At 40.6% G+C, this 16,889-nt stretch overlaps 1 protein-coding gene across 1 annotated transcript; it reads right to left on the bottom strand.

Moving 5' to 3' along the window:
- Positions 1-15,138: 15,138 nt before the first annotated feature.
- On the bottom strand, positions 15,139-16,495 carry LOC149181920 (uncharacterized). The gene has a single exon (XM_089418439.1). The coding sequence runs from the start codon at positions 16,431-16,433 to the stop codon at positions 15,321-15,323; it is 1,113 nt and encodes a 370-aa protein (XP_089274565.1). The 5' UTR covers positions 16,434-16,495; the 3' UTR covers positions 15,139-15,320.
- Between the last annotated feature and the right edge of the window lie 394 nt (positions 16,496-16,889).

Here is a 16,889-nt window from a genome sequence, read left to right as displayed (position 1 = left end):
AAATAAGACCATCAATTATCTTATTGGTCCTCAAAGTTAAATTGATAAATTGATAGGTTGAGAACAACAATCATTTTATGAACATGGTAAAGTTCATAAGAACTTTGGATTAATATGCACAACTACATTCTATGTTGCACTACATTCTTTAGAATCGGTCAGTTTAGTAGAGAACTAGTCACTTTGGTGTTTTAAGGTCAGTTCAATACAAGACCAACCTTAGCCAATCTGAACCACCAAATTAGACTAGTACAACTCTAAAACCATTGGGACCAACCAATTCCACTAGTTCTAGGTTAGTTCCAATAAGAGTGTGCCCTTCTCATCTTCCTCTCAAGTCATTTTGTTGGATCCTTCCAAGAATGGTGATTTGGAGAGTGCCATAAACTGTTGGATTGTTGTGAGCACCTAAGATCATAAGTAGTTAAGCCTTGACAAACAGGAATTTTCAAGGAACTAGTACAGACATCCCAAAACATATTTAGTGAGGACGTGCATGCAAGGAACTATTACAGACCTCCCAAGATAGTTAGTGAGGATGTGCATGACCAAAAAGTATCAAAAAAAATTATCCACCCTCAAAAACCTTGCCCAAAACATTGAAGTGTGGTGCAAAACAAATTTTTGGTAGGCTATTAATTCTACCAACAATCATTCCCTCTCCAATTTCACAAGAAGCTCCTACTCAAGCTACCTCCTCCACTATGGTTATAGTAAGTTTTTGCAACTGTGTGAGCTACAAGAAATTAAAACTTCCTCAGAATCTCCACCAACCTTAGGGAACTCGACTTCTCTGCATGCCCTAACTATCTTGGGTAGATTGATCAGTTAACTGGATGATCACTGAGTTTGACTGAAGTCCCACTGCTTAAATGACCTTCCACTAGTTCCTGCAAAAGTTAGAACTAGTTTAACTGACAATAACCTAAGATAATTGACCTGTATTGCTATAAAATAGCAATCACATATGGAGAACTGAACTCTGACTCCTCAAACTTGAATTTACTGAGTAAACTACGTGACACAAGCCATGTCACACAAGTTAACATCATTCAAGTTGTCTATTGATGTGGAAATTTGAATTTTTTTCAATTTAATCAAGGAAAAATCAAATTGAGAATTTCTTGCTGCATTTTTCAACACATAGTTCACTAGAATGTATTACTTTCACTAAGAACTTGGCATAGTTCACATGTTAAGTTCATAAGGTTTTGGGCTGATGTGGTTCTATGTGTTGTGTATATAAATAATAGGTGTCCATCTCATGCTATCAGAAACAAGGCTCCCTATGAAATGTGGTATGGCCACATTCCTTCAGTGAGGCATCTCAGGTTTTTTGGTTCCTTCTGTTATGCCTTGATACCTAAGGAACATATATAAAAACTTAGTGCAAGGAGTCACAAATGTATCTTTTTTGGATACTCATACCTCCAAAGAATACCATCTCTATGATAAAGTGAATAAGAAGTTTATAATATCTAGAGATGTGATCTTTCTTGAGTCTTCCAAGATTGACAATGTTGTTGAGTTGCAGCTTAATCATTTGGATAGATTTGAACATGCAAAGTATTTTCAAGAGTTTTACAGTGAGATTCTACATCTCCTTCTCTTAGATCTATACTTTCTATGAAGAGCCTTGAATAAATCAAGTTGAACGAAATTCCTTCCCCTGCTTTGTCAGGAAAGAGCTAAGAGACTGCTGGCAGCAAGTAGCCAAATCTGACAAGCAGTGAGGGTACATGTAAGATACAAATCAAGGATTAATGAAAAAGAGTGTACTGACTATATACATATCATCAAACATATTTCATCCCACCTAGGATTCCTTGCATCATGCATGGTTAGTCATAAGATCATGTTGGTCACAACCTTCGTAGCTTAAATAAACAAACGGTAATACTCTTCATCTTCTAAGTTATGTAATAAACAAGTGAAAGGGAGAAAGACATGAAGAGGAAACACATGGAATGACTTTCAGTTCTTGCAACCATGCATGTCATTGAAGACAGAATGATTCGATAATGATAAGAAATATTTTAAGCTACACTAAGAGGTGTATTTCAAAAGATGTGCTTTGTTTTCCATGCCTAGCCTCCAAAGCGTTATGCATCAGATGGATTCTTCATGCGGTACTAATATTCTCTCATACCTTCGGTTTCTCGGTCTTCTTATTTTTCTCCTTAGCTCCTTGAGAGTTATCTATCATGTCATCATTCTTCATGGCCCCTGAGAGACATAATTGTGTAGTTTCAGCAGGCAATGACTATTGCGGGATGAGGCCCTGGGGGGACACATTTACATAGTTTAGGATGCAAGCCACTGCTATGGGATGAGGCACTAGGAGGACACATCTACGCAGTTTCAGGATGCAAGGTAGACTGGGTAGTCAAGGGACAAAACTACACAATTTATTGAGACAGTGGGTTCCGGCTGAAGGAAGGAGATTGGAGGAAATCACTTTGCAGTTTTGAATGCTAAGGGAGGTTGGAATTTCTGCACATTTCATAGTTCCAACAGGCAAGGGAAAGTCTTGAGGGTTACATATGTGAAGTGCAAAGTTCAGGAAAGTTGGATGAGGTTAGGTTGCTAAGGAAACTCCAAAAGTTGGCGAAGTGTGGGATTAATGAAACTGATGTGAACAGTGATAAGGCTTGACTATATTCACACACTTGAAAACTTATAGATACAACATAGACCATCCAGAACATATAACGCATACTTCTCTTAATGCAACAACCTTTGTGGCAGCTTACGATAAGTGTGACTCTGATGATAGACTTTGGGAGGATAAAGGAAAAACTTGTGTAAGAGTGTGTGAAATGAGTGTGAAACACGTCTATGTGGTGAGGACAACCCATTCTCATAAATATTTCCCCTTGAAGAAAAGAAAACCTCCCTTTGCATGACAAGCGATAACTCCCATGCCCAAAGATGACACATTCTATGTAAATATAAAATCATGAACGACTCTTAAGATCGAAAAGGGGAGCTTGAGATCATAAACTTACCAATAAGTGACTAAGAATGTTCAATTGATCACAACATCCATAGTAGGTTCCGATATTTAAGTGCAGGCCAAAATTTTGGAGGGTGTTGCAGTTGCTACAATAGAGCCTTCACCTTCTTACTAGCTTCTTTTTTAACCAGTGCCTTGAATTATACAAACTTGGATAATGTGCCATATTTCTTCCACATGAAGAATATCCAACACTTCCATGAGAAGTAATCAATAAAAATGACAAAATATTTGTATATGGCAGTGGAGGTTGTCTAGAAAGGTCCATAAACACGATAGTGGATCCTTTCTAGGACTGCATGTGCTTTGTTGTCTCGATCATGGGAATGTGGATTTTATGTACTTCCGCAATGTACATCCTTTGCATACTGTTGGGTTGTGTTATATTCTTTCCACGACTAGCCCACGTAGTTAACCAGGGGGTTAGAGGGAGGGAGGAGCTCGCCTTCGTTGCGCCTATTGTGTAGCGGGGGGGGGGGGGGGGGTCACAGGGGGTTTGAGGTGTACCTGTAACCCCACTTTATGGGTTCCGGGGCAGTGCCCCGGAAAATTTTGGTTTTGGACCCTATGTTAGGATGGGCGGACCCACATATGGTTTTGTGCATGATTTTCGCACATGTTATTGGACGTGATGGTTTTTAGTCCATGGTATTAGACGCGATGGTTTTCGGTCCATGGTATTGGATGCTTCGGCATGTAGAAATATGTATTATAACATTGAAAGGAACATAATGAAAAAATCAAGTTGGTAGTCCCGGTTTCGGGATCCAGGGGAAAATCTCTGTGTATATGTGTTTTATGTGTTATCCTCTCGCATTGTTTATTTTCTGTGTTTTAGAATTCGTATGCAGGTAATTTTTGTACGGGATTAAAACCTACACATACATCCTACTACTTAAGTTCTCCTTTAGGGAGGCTAGTGGTTATTTGTTGTATAATATTCGAGGTGCCATGATGCAAATGGCCAAGTATTTTGTGCCAAAGTTCATCAACATTGTGACCTGCACTTTCTCCACCTTAGTGCTTAATGCAACATAGTCTTCCACATCTAAATTATATAGGTTCTTCACATGAACCCTAATCTGCTTCACTTGTCCTGTGGCTATGTGTCTTAGGAACGCTTTTCCTTTGATTAATATAACTTCACAACCATGGTCTTCCAAAATTGCAACAAATATGAGATTTTTCTTTAGGCCTAGAACAAACATGACATCCTTGAGCCTAATGCAAGAGCATTCGACACTCTTAATCAAACAAGGAATCCAAAGCGGAGCAAGGAGGACGACGTGGACCATCGAAGTAAACATGGGACATTTCTATTAAAATAAAGCTAGTTTGATAGAATGGATAAAGTCTCTAGAATACTTATTTAATGTAATCTGCCATATGTATGTATGCATGTAGAGAGAATTAGGGACAGTTGAGTGATTCATGGAGAGGATTTGATCGGATCCTTTCAGTGATCCGATCTAATGTGTTTATAAATGATGAACCTGCGTGTTCAATAGGAAAGAGTGAGAACAAAGTAAATTTGTGAGAACAGAGTGATCAAAATGCAGTTGAAGGGGAATTTTCTCCCAAGGCTGAAATGCCTTAGATCTGTAATCATATCGTGTATAATATAAAGTGTGTTCAGTGTTGATATTGTGTGGATTTCAGTGTGTGTATATGTAATAATGCCTTTTCGTGTTATCCGTATATATATGCGATGATGGCTTAATTCATGTGTTACGAGATTGTTGATCGACCATCAATCACTATAACGATCGATGGCGATCCATTCATTAATGAAAATATTGTTATATATGGTGTGTCGTGTGTAGACAAAGTCGGTGGCAGAATTGTATTTTAAGTGCAGAATCCATCAAATGGTGGACGAATGAGAGAATGCACAGGATCAATTGGATCTCAGAGATCAACGGTCCAGATCAAAATACAAAGGAACCTGAAGGAACCATCAGAACCGTCCGATGGAACAGATCGACAGTCATCACACGGTGGAAGAGCACGGAAGTTATTTCGTGAAAAAAAGTGGTTTCAAAACAGTGGAAGTGGTATTTTTGGTGAGCGAAAAGTAGTAAGTGATATTGAAGGGTGAGAACCTGATTCCACTTAGCGTTTGACACGTAGTAGCGAGGAGGAGAGAGGAAACCGCTTTATTGGGGGGTTAATCCTTGTGCTATTTGTCCACCTGAAATCGATGTGGACCATCGGATCCACTAAGTGTAGATCGACAGTGGAGGATTGATGCGCCAGTTTGAATATTCAGAGTGAATGTTGACCATTGGATCCAGGAAAGTAATGGATGGCAAAGATCGGTGAATGGAGAGCGCAGTGGAACGCCGATGGACCGGATGTGGGGACCCAACGATTTATGAATGCGGTTTCATTCTTTTTGAAGTCTGGCCATGCTTTTGACTATGTGTTTTCCCATGTATTCCTGTGTATTTCCAATAAAGTGTTGTGGTCCCAATTTATAAAGAAAAATCGACTAAGTCATATGGTCCTGGTTTTTAAAGGCTAAGGCCATGAATAATTCTTCTAATAAGTTTTTGGGACAAAATCCATAGGTCTCAGGGTTGAATATTGATATGAAAGGGGTTTTGGCCTCACCCCAAAATCATTTTTCATCATTTGGAGACAGTTTTTGGAGACAGTGGGTTCAGGCTGAGGGAAGGACACTGGAGGAAACCACTGTGCATTTTTGAATGGTAAGGGAGGTTGGGATTTCTGCGCATTGCAGGGTTTGAACAAGCAACGGAAAAGCTTGAGGGTTACATATGTGAAGTATGTAGTTCAGGAAAGTTGGATGAGGCTAGGTTGCTAAGGAAACTCCGAAATTTAGCTAAGTGTTGGATCAGTGGAACTTATGTGAATAGTGATAAAACTTCACTACGATCACACACTTGAAAACTTATCGATATAACATCGACCATCCAGAACATATAACACATACTTCACTTAATGCAACAACCTTTGTGGGAGCTTACGGCAAGTGCAGCTTTGATTATAGACTTCGGGAGGATAAAGGGGACACTTGTGTAAGAGTGTGTGAACTGAGTGTTAAACATGTATCATTCTCATAAATATTTCCCCTTGAAGCAAAACAAACCTCCCTTTGCATGACAAGCGATTACCCCCATGCCCAAAGATGACACATTCTATCTAAAGATAAAAGCATAAACGACTCTTAAGATAGAAAAGGGGAGCTTGAGATCATCAACTTACCAATAAGTGATTAAGGAACGATTGATCACAATATCCATAGTAGGCTCTGAAATTTAAGTGCAGGCCAAAATTTTGGAGGGTGTTGCAGCCTCTACAACAGAGCCTTCACCTTCTTGCTAGCTTCATTTTCAACTAGTGTCTTGAATTCTACGAACTCAGAGAATGTCTCATCTTTATTCCACGTGAAGAAGATCCAACACTTCCGTGAGAAGTCATCAATAAAAGTGACAAAATATTTGTGTCTGACAGTGTAGGTTATCAAGAAAGGTCCATAAACATCATAGTGGATCCTTTCTAGGACTGCATGTGCTTTGTTGTCCTGATCATGGAATGTGGATTTTATGTACTTTTGTAATGTACATCCTTTGCATATATCCTATTGCTTAAGTGCTCCTTTAGAGAGGCGAGTGGTTATTTGTTTTATAATATTCGAGGTACCATGATACAAATGACCAAGTATTTTGTGCCAAAGTTCATCGACATCGCGACCTTCACTTTCTCTGCCTTAGTGCTTAATGTAGCACATTCTTCCACATCTATCTTATGCAGGTTCTTCACACGAACCCCGATCTGCTTCACCTGCCCCGTGGTTATGTGTCTCAGGAATGCTTTTCCTTTGTTGAATATCACTTCACAACCATGGTAAACCAACCACTCAGTGAATGCTAGTAGACAGACCCCTAATCCTTTACCTTTACCTTTTTTTACTATCACCTCATATTGAAATTTTGAAGACAAAATATTTCTTTTCTCTTAAAAAATTGTCTTAAAGTCCCCCTCCGTGTAGTAGTGCCAAATGCAACAATAAACAAGTTGTCTCTAATCGTATCAGCATATATGAAAGGGACAGAAGAGGAATTGATGTCCGAGAAATCTTGTCAGTAAAACTTGTCGCGTTCTTCTTAGTCGACTACCCCCACAAAACAAAGAGCCCAACAAATTGTTGTCTTTATATAAGATAACATGAATGGTAAGTAAAATAACAACCTTGGTATAGGCGCAAGACAATAGTTGTCTACAAGCTGGCCGACTTAGGGTGCAATGTCACAATCAATTTTTCAGTTGTAATTAAATAATATCATCTTAAATTGATATGTTTGTGTCTTAATTGTTAATTGTATTAAACATAGGTTTTATTTTCTCTAAGTAGTACTGATCTATTAATATAATACAAAAAAAGTTACAGAGAAAGAGATGTTAAGCATCAGTCATCATCACAAAATGTAACTGTTGGTATTAGATTGCCCCAACAGAGGGGAAACCAGTCCAAGAAGCTTTGAATACTACCCATGTTATGGGGGAAACTAGCCATTGAACCAGAATAACTATTTCAAAGTAGACCTTGGTTTTCCAAAATGAACAAAGAGGATCCTGAACCAAAAAGATAGGGACATAACCAAGTAACAGTATGCCATTTCCACCTAGCATAGAGTCAACCAGAGAATTCAAGACACTTGGCGTGAAGACAGAACACATCCAGACCACAAAATCACGAATCATAGAAACATATCCGCCTGGAAGTCAGACACCTTTGCGAGAGACCAAAAACCACAAAATGTGAGACGAATCCACCTGGGAGATGGAGACCTTTGCATGAGGCCACGTGTTAGGCTGGTGGTTCCTCCAGAGCTGGCTCTTCCTCAATTTGGTAGGCAAACTGATACCAATCGTCATCCTCTTCAGACACGTCGCGACCTTGAACAGTTGGAGAATCTACAGTGCCTTCATCATCCATCTTTCGCTTACCAGCGTCCCCAGCGTTATCTTTGTCATGCAAAGCCTTACTGCTTTCACCTTGCTGCTTGTTGCTAATCCCATGACTACCTATCTCTTCCATGTTCTGCTTGTTCCCACGACTGGACAGAGTAGCTTGCGTCGCAAACTCTTCCTTAAAATAAATTGTGATGGTAGCAGTGATTGTAGGCCTGTTTAGTGAACTGCAAAAATGAAATTGTGTGTTGTGAGGGCCAAAAAGAGGAGGGAGTGGGAGATCCACAGTGTGGACAACATTGTCCCTCCAACCTCTCCCACTTCTGGTATTCAGGTAGCTATGAGTGGGGTTAATGAGCGAGTTGGGCACTTCAGTAGTTGAGTCCGAGGAGTCAGAGGTGGAACTGGTAGAAGCTCGCGAGCAGTTAAAACCTCCATGCGAACTGCCACGCCTACTACACATGCGGTGCCTGAGGCGAGCCATGGCTGAATTGACAGCGGAAGAATTGGAATGAAGGCGACAATGAGCGGGAGTAGGGGTGGGCGAACCACAATCAAGAATATAATGACAGGAATGCGAAAAATGAAAACCATTACCAAAATTCTAACAAGGGAGAATTAGGCAGCGACTGCCTGTAGCAGTTCTAAAACACGGTTCAGCCGCTTGCGAAGGACAAACGCCATGGAGAAGGGGAGGAGTAACAAAACGGTTTGCAGGGGCCATGGTGTTGAAAGTGGTGAGATCGTCACAGCTTTCGGAGTCAATAAATGTCACCTGCAAGGTGTTTTTAATCCATCTATGGTGAGCTCTCAGGACGAAGCACTTAGCCAGGTGGCTTCCTAACCCGCCGGAAATCCGTCTTGTCATTTAAATGTCGTTGTTGACACCCACATCCGGGTGCGTTTCCTCTTCATTTTCCCTTTCCTTTTGCACTAGATCAATGAAATCCTGCAATTGATGAGTATTGGCTATAGTGCTAAGAGCTCCTACATGAAGAGTCTTACCACTTTCAACGCCAATGTTTGTGAGGAGGTCTGATACTTTGTTACCATTCCGACGAGTGTGTCTGATGGTAATTGCTCTATGAATGAGTAGCCACTATTCAATATGTTCCAGCCTTTACACCAATCTCCAACTGCTACCCACTTTATGTGCTGGAGTTCCCTGTAAGATCTGGTTGATCATGTTAATTAAGATCTGAGATTCCCCTTCAATTATGAGTGGGAAGAATCTATTGTTCTGAACCAAGAGAAGTCCTTGCCAAATTCCTTCTAATTCGGCTGAGTTGTTTGTATCCCAACCTATTGACCCCATGAATGTTTGGAGAACATTGCCCTTGTGATTTCTAAATATTCCCCCAAATCCTGCTTTACCTGGATTTCCCTTTGATGCTCCATCAAAGTTGAGCAGTACCATGTGTGGTCGGCGTGGAGTCAACTTGTCAGGTGTATCTCCAGAGGGAGGGATTTTCCTTAGGTGTACCTGCTCATGGTTCCACTAAAGGTTCGAGTTCAACCATATATTTTGTTCTTGTGGTGTGGATGGGAAATCATCATCAAGCCACGTTTAGAGCATCAAGGTTTCTCGTATGTTTTGACATATATTGATCCATATAACTTCTATGGGAGAGGAATGGTCTTTGAATATGCGGCTATTTCTATCTTTCCATATTTTCCACATGAGGAAACCTGGTATTAGCTTCCATAAGGTGTTTAAGATTTTGCTTTTATAAGGGTGAGGTGCCCAAGAACGAATAGTGCTGGTTAAATCCTCCTTATTTCATCCATCTCTTTGACATCTGAAGCTAACCTTCTCCCAAAGTCGGGTTGCTAACAGTCATGAGTTTAGGAAATGTTCCTTAGTTTCTTCTGCCTGTTTACAATTTGGGCAGATGGAAGGTCTGTGAAAACTCTGTTTCCTTAGATTATCCCAAGTAAGGATTCTATTTTGGTACAACAACCAGAGAAAGTTGGAGATTTTTGGCCAAATTGGTGGTTCCCAAACTTTGTACCAGAGGCTATCCTTGACAGTATGGTCCCTTAGTATTATATGATATGCTTCCCAGGAAGTGAAGGTACCTCTCGTTTCATAACCCCATCTAATGATGTCTTTCTTATCTGATTGGCGAATTTTCCTGTTTGAGAGTTCCGTATCCAAGCTATCTTTGATGGATTGCGTGGCTTGCCCAAGAATGAGGTTCGAGCATAACCATTGCATATAACCTTGGTTGTGAACTTCCTCCCAAAGTTGATTTACTTTGATCGTAGGTTTCTCTACCCAATCCTGAAGCTGGTGGGGCGTGAGTAGGTCCTTCAATTTTGGTCTTTGCTGCCAGGAGTCCTCCCAAAACCTCGCATTATCTCCATTCCTGATTTCCCAAAAACTATGTTGTTGGATTAGATCTTTATGTTGTTTAGCAGCATTCCAAATTAGAGAGTTTTTGCCAACTTCTTTGAACCGAATTAAATCATCCACTGGTCTATTATGAGCATACTTCGTTGTCCATAGGATTGCCTAAGGAGTATATGGGTTCGAGAGCCATCTCCACCAGATGCGCGCTCCCATGACCTCGTTGTTGTGCTGAGGATCCCGTAATCCAGTGCCTCCAGAGGATTTTAGGTGACAAACAGTTTCCCACTTTACCAGAGCCCATTTTCTTTTTTGTTTCGTATTCCCCCATAAAAAATCTCGTTGAAGATTTTTGATTTCTTTAAGAACCCATTTGGGTGCTGCCAGGACCTCGAAGAGGTAGAGCGGCATAGATTGTAGCACTGCCTTGATTAGAACTAGGCAACTCACCATATTGAGAGCTCTGAAGGTCCATGAAGAGATAAGGGCTTCCAGTTTTTCTAGGAGAATTTTCTAGGATGAGTGCTTTAAGGCAGAGGCTGTCATTGGAGCTCCCAGGTATTTGGAGGGCAGAGATGCAATCGAGAAGCCCAAAATTCTGGCTATGGAGGCTTGAGTGATGGGAGGTGTGTGAAAGAAGAAGACTTGAGATTTTGATTTGTTAATGCAGGCGCCAAAGGCATCCGAAAAGTCAGATAAAATTGATTTCAGCTTACGGGCTTCCTGGACCGAAGGATGACCAAATAACATATTGTCATCCACAAATTGTTGGTGGGTGAAAGCAGGGGTATTTTGGAAAGAAAGTCCACGTAATTTCTGGTTTTGAAGGGCATCTTTGATGTAACGTCCAAGACCTTCCGCCATAATAACAAATAGAAAGGGTGAGAGAGGGTCCCCTTGTCGAATACCCCTAGACAGGTGGAAGGGGGTGGAGGGGGTCCCGTTGACAAGAATTGGGAAAAAGGTAGAAGTGATGAGACTCATAATCCATCTTACCCAAGGGGAGGTAAAGCCAAAGGCTAGCAGTGTTTTTTGAATATATTTCCAGCTTAAAGAATCGAAAGATTTTGAGAGGTCGATTTTAGGAGCATACCTGCCTTTTTGGTTTGCTTTAGGGAGTGAATGATTTCATGAGTGAGAATTATGACATCGGTGATCTGCCTTCCTTCCACGTAGCTTGATTGCTCCAGTGATATAAGAAGAGGAAGCAGGGGCTTGAGGCATGTGGCGATCACTTCGGAGACAATTTTATACAATACATTGCATAGTACAATAGGTCGGAATTTGTCCGGAGTCTGGCTATTCTCCTCCTTAGGGATGAGGGTGATGAAGGTGGCATTCAAGGATGGAAGCATCCATCTGTTAACTCTGGACTCCTCGACTACTTGCCAGACTTCCTCCTTGATTAGATCCTAGAAGTTGTGAAAGAAGTCTGAAGTGAAGCCGTCTAGTCCGGGTGCTTTCCCAACTTTGAGCTGTCGCATAGTTGTCTCCACTTCCTATAAAGAAATAGGCCTGAGGAGTATTTGATTGTGTTCCTCAGTTATGATCTTAGGAATAATCTTAATGATCTTCTCTATAGCTAGCAGTCGATCAGTCTCTGTTTCCTGATGCACCCTCCGAAAGTGGGTGAGGAGTTCCTGTTCTATATCTTCATGCTTCTCTAGATATTCCCCTTGTCGATTTTGGAGGAGAGTAATGTTGTTGTGCATTCTCTGTTGGATAGTGGTATGGTGGAAGAACTTTGTATTGCGTTCACCCTCTTTAAGCCATCGGATCCTCGATTTTTGTCTCCAAAGAATCTATGCCTGTCTTTCTCTTTCTGAGATCTGCATTTGTAGTTGACATTCCTGTTCTGCTATGGTTTCGGATTTGCCTTCAGCTATGATTCTCTGCTGTAATTTTGGCATTTCTTGTTCAAGAGTGTTTTGCGCCTGAAAGATATTGCCGAAGGTAAAGCGATTCCATTGTTTTATTTTTTCCTTGATATGTTTTAGCTTTCATTGGAGCTTGTACATTTTTGCGCCTTCTGGTGGTGTGAAATTTCTCCATGTCTCTGTTATCAGGTTATGAAAATCAGGGTGATTCAGCCAAAAGGCTTCAAAGGGAAAGGGCCTGAGAACATTGTCTCCCGGTCTTTGTCAGTGAAGCCTAATAGGCCAATGGTCTGAGCCAGAGAGTGGCAATATAGAGGCCAAGAGATCCCCACCAAGATGTATTGCGTTATCAGAGATCAGGAATCTGTCTAACCGAGATGCAATTTGGTGGGCATCTTCACGCTTGTTGTTCCAAGTATAAACGCCATTATTGAATTCCATATCTATAAGCCTGTTGTTATGAATGTAGTTTTTGAAGTGCATGCTTTCACAGTCTAGCTTGATCTGTCCTCCTCTTTTTTCCTCCAATCTTGTAATCATGTTGAAGTCCCCTCCTGTGATTCAAATTGGGTGGGATCTTTCTGAGTTAATCTGAGTTAGGGTGTTCAATGTGTCTACTTTGTTTGTTGCCTCCTGGGGGAAGTAGACATTAGTTAAGTGTCCATGAACATTTGTCCCTATTAAATGAAACTTGGCTTGAATAAAGTGCTTACTGGCATGTATGTTGGTAAGTGTTATAGCTCTATCATCCCAAACGATGGCTAGCCCTCCTAAGGCTCCCATGGCTTCCACCGCCACTTCTTTGCTTCCTGGCCATGCTTTGGCAAGGATCTGATCCAACGTTGTGCAATTACACTTGGTCTCCTGCAAGAAGAGAATTTGAGGCTTTTCCTGTTGTAGCATGTTCCTTATTAATCGTCCCTTCCCCGGGCTGTTGAGCCCTCTGATGTTCCATGAGATGAGCTTCATGATTCACAATTAGGAAGGGGATTGTCTATAATTCTTATTCTTAGAGTTTGATCCTACCTAACTTACATTGAGATATATCACCACCTTCCTGGAGAAAAATGCATATGCCATATCTAAATGTTGGTATTTTTGTATTCAAATGCTCCGCCTTATTGTGATATCAGAGATATTATTTTATTTCTTCAAGGATTCACTTAGCTCTCTCGAGACACTCATAACTTATGAGTAACAAGTATACTTAACTACCTTCTTAGAGATAAACATACACCAAGTTGCTTGCCTCTTACATCCAATCCTCCAACACTACTAGGAAGAGGCCCCATGGCTAACTTCAAAGGTTACATAAACAAAATTTCAAAAGCTTAAATTACTCTCTTAACATCATGATCATTACACTTTTCTTTATGGCCTTAAATGTTAGAAATGCATCTCTTAAGCAACAGGAATACCTCTTTCTTTTCAAGCTTCATTATCATTACAAATATGTTACCTACTAATATATGCCTAATGATTTTTTCATCATATTTCTTCTTTTAAATCATTTTTTTCTTTATTTCTAGTATATTTTAATATTCACATTCTCATCTCCATATATTCATTCTTAATAGTTTTTTTAATATTCACATTCTCATCTCTATATATTCATTCTTAATACTTTTTCAAACCAACAGTGGTTCTTATAAATATTAAATATAAAAGTGGTCATTGTATTAAATATAAAGTTTTGTCTTAAAATATTTTTGTCTCAAAATGCTTTTGTTTTAAATATAAAGTTTTGTCTTAAAATAATTTTGTCTTAAATTGTTTTTGTCTTAAAATAATTTTGTCTTAAATTGTTTTTGTCTTAAACTATTTTTGTCTTAAATATAAAGTTTTGTCTTTAAATTTTTGTCTCAAACTACTTTTGTCTTAAATATAAAGTTTTGTCTCAAAATATTTTCGTCTTAAATTATTTTTGTCTTAAATATAAAGTTTTGTCTTAAAATATTTTTGTCTCAAACTACTTTTGTCTTAAAATATTTTTGTTTTAAACTATTTTTGTTTTAAATATAAAGTTTTGTCTTAAAATATTTTTGTCTCAACCTATTTTTGCCTTAAAGTTTATATTTAAGACAAAACAATTGATACTAATTTTTAATATAAAATAACTAAAATAAAAAAATGATTTTTTGAGACAAAAGATTTTTTTTGTCTCAAAAAAATGTCTCAAAAGTGCCCTTGGTGTAGTAATGCGGAAATTGGTAACGTTGTGCAGAGCAGATGTCAATCATCGTAACTTCAAAAAGTAAAAAGGTTCATGGACAGAGATTTATGTGATAAACGTACGATGTTATTTACCTTGACTAATGTGATATACTTATCGGCGAGAATCCATTAGTTTTCATAGTGATTATGTTTAACTACAATCACTGTGTGCATCACAAGTTTAACATTGTGCAAAACGTTTTTATCTTCAGTGAGTTAAAAGTTAATTAAGTGATTCATTTATTGAGTGTTGAGTTAAGTCAAGTTAAATGATAGACCATTTTAAATATGTGACTGCATGTCAAAATATTTTAGGTAAGTCTATAGTTGGAAAAGCTTAAATACTCTTCAGTATCATGTTTTGTGTGATCAATAGAAATCAGCAAGGTTGCATGTCAAAATATTTTAAGCAAGTCCCTAGTTGAAAACGCTGAAATAAACTTCCTATCATATTTTGTGTGATCAATAAAAAACCAACAACTTTTATGTATGAAATTATGGTTCGTCTCCTCATCTTCCCAACAAATTAGACATTCATGTTTAATCACTCTAATTATTTATGGGTTGGATTGATTATTTATTGTCACTATTTATCGGTTGGATTAATTATTTATTCTCGCTGTTTGTTGGTTGGATTGATTGGAAATGAGATTATTTTAGAAAAATTTACCTACGACAATTGAAAAAATGTGACATAAATAAACAAGGCCGGGTGGGGAGTTCCACACCGCTTTAAGGGGCAAATGAAATCTTGATTATTACCAGTGAAATAGTCTACATGGCAAATGATTATATAACTCGGCATTGGCGCCATGATACGTAGCTGAAGCATGAAAATAACATGATCGTCACCACATTCCGCACTTCATCTGAACGATAATGGCTTATTAATGGAAGAACATAGCTAAACATGATCGTCTCCTCTCTAGTGCCCATTACCATAATTTCCTTGTACCGATCCATGCCCGGACCCAGTTCCAGAACCCGAACCGTAGCCAGAGCCAGCGCCGGAGCCTGTGCCATAACCAGAACCGACGCCCGAACCAGTGCCATAGCCTGAGCCGCTACCAGAACCTAAGCCCGTGCCAGATCCGTTACCTGAACCGGAGCCACTGCCTGAACCAGAGCCCGCTCCATAGCCTGAACCGGCACCGGAGCCAGCGCCGTAGCCAGAACCACTCCCAGAACCTGCACCGTAGCCGGTGCCTGATCCAGAGCCAGCGCCGTAACCAGAGCCACTTCCAAAACCAGCACCATAGCCAGAGCCAGAACCGGAGCCTGATCCAGAACCTGCGCCGTAACCAGAGCCACTTCCCAGACCAGCACCATAGCCAGAGCCAGAACCGGTGCCTGACCCAGAACCTGCACCATAACCGGCGCCTGATCCAGAGCCAGCGCCATAACCAGAGCCACTTCCGGAACCAGCACCATAGCCAGAGCCAGAACCGGAGCCAGCGCCATAACCAGAACCAGAACCACTACCGCTGCCTGAACCAGAACCATAGCCACTTGCCGAACCAACACCACCCACATTACCTGCGCCATAACCGCTACCGCTACCAGAACCGGCACCGTAACCGGAACCCGAACCAGTACCGTGGTCTGCTCCCTCACCAAAACCGGTGCCGGAACCCATCCCAGATCCAGAAGCAAAGCCACCGCCAACACCAGAGCCCACACCGGTACCTGCCCCAAAACCAGCGCCCGAACCCGCACCATAACCAGAACCTGGGCCAACGCCACTACCAGCACCATAACCAGAGCCCGATCCGGCGCCGGAACCCGCACCATAAGCAGACCCCGGGCCAGCGCCGGCACCCGACCCAGAGCCAGCACCATAGCCACTTCCTACACCGGAAATTTGGCCGGCCACGACACCGAGCCCGGTGCCAAGGCCAGTACCCACGCCATAGCCGGAATCTTTACTGAAGAATTGGCTTTCCCGCGCTTCGACATGATTCTGAATATTTCCAACAATACTCAACGCAAAGAGAATCGCAAACATAAGCGACCAAATTATTGAACATCGGGACGCCATTGCAACTTAGCAAAAAAATACTAGAAAGTAAATATATGTATCCAGCCAATTGCGGATACCAGTAGTGCAGGATACTGGTATTTATAAGTACTCAGAAACACTGAATTTTCCAGAATTTGCATCTCAATTTTTCATGTCCCCACAACGACAATAATCCACACGCTCTGCTGTGTGAGATCGACTTGATCCGAAGGACAGAATCCATACACCTGTCCTCGAATTTACAGGTGCAGATTATGTACTCTTAAAGATTAATATTTTGAAAGGCAGCGCCGTTCAGGTGAATTTTTTTATTTTTCTGGTGTGTATTGCATTTCCTTAGTGCGTTCGATCGTGACCACATTCGTGCTGCCAGCTAGAACGATTGGGCAGAATTCTAGCCAAGCTTTATCACAAGCACAATTTATGGATAGTGCTTCCAGCCGATTCTAATCCTGCTGATCTCAAAGCTTGCAA

The sequence above is a fragment of the Pinus tabuliformis genome, chromosome 3_2, assembly GCF_031772625.1.
Source record: "Pinus tabuliformis cultivar Carrire ecotype Pingquan chromosome 3_2, CPIR1, whole genome shotgun sequence".
In the NCBI taxonomy this organism is placed as follows: Eukaryota; Viridiplantae; Streptophyta; class Pinopsida; order Pinales; family Pinaceae; genus Pinus; species Pinus tabuliformis.
Note: the sequence above shows the minus strand (reverse complement) of the source record. Positions and strands in the feature narration are given on the sequence as shown.

Coding starts and splice junctions, on each gene's coding strand:
- LOC149181920 (XM_089418439.1), bottom strand. CDS start 16,433: ATGGCGTCCCGATGTTCAATAATTTGGTCGCTTATGTTTGCGATTCTC.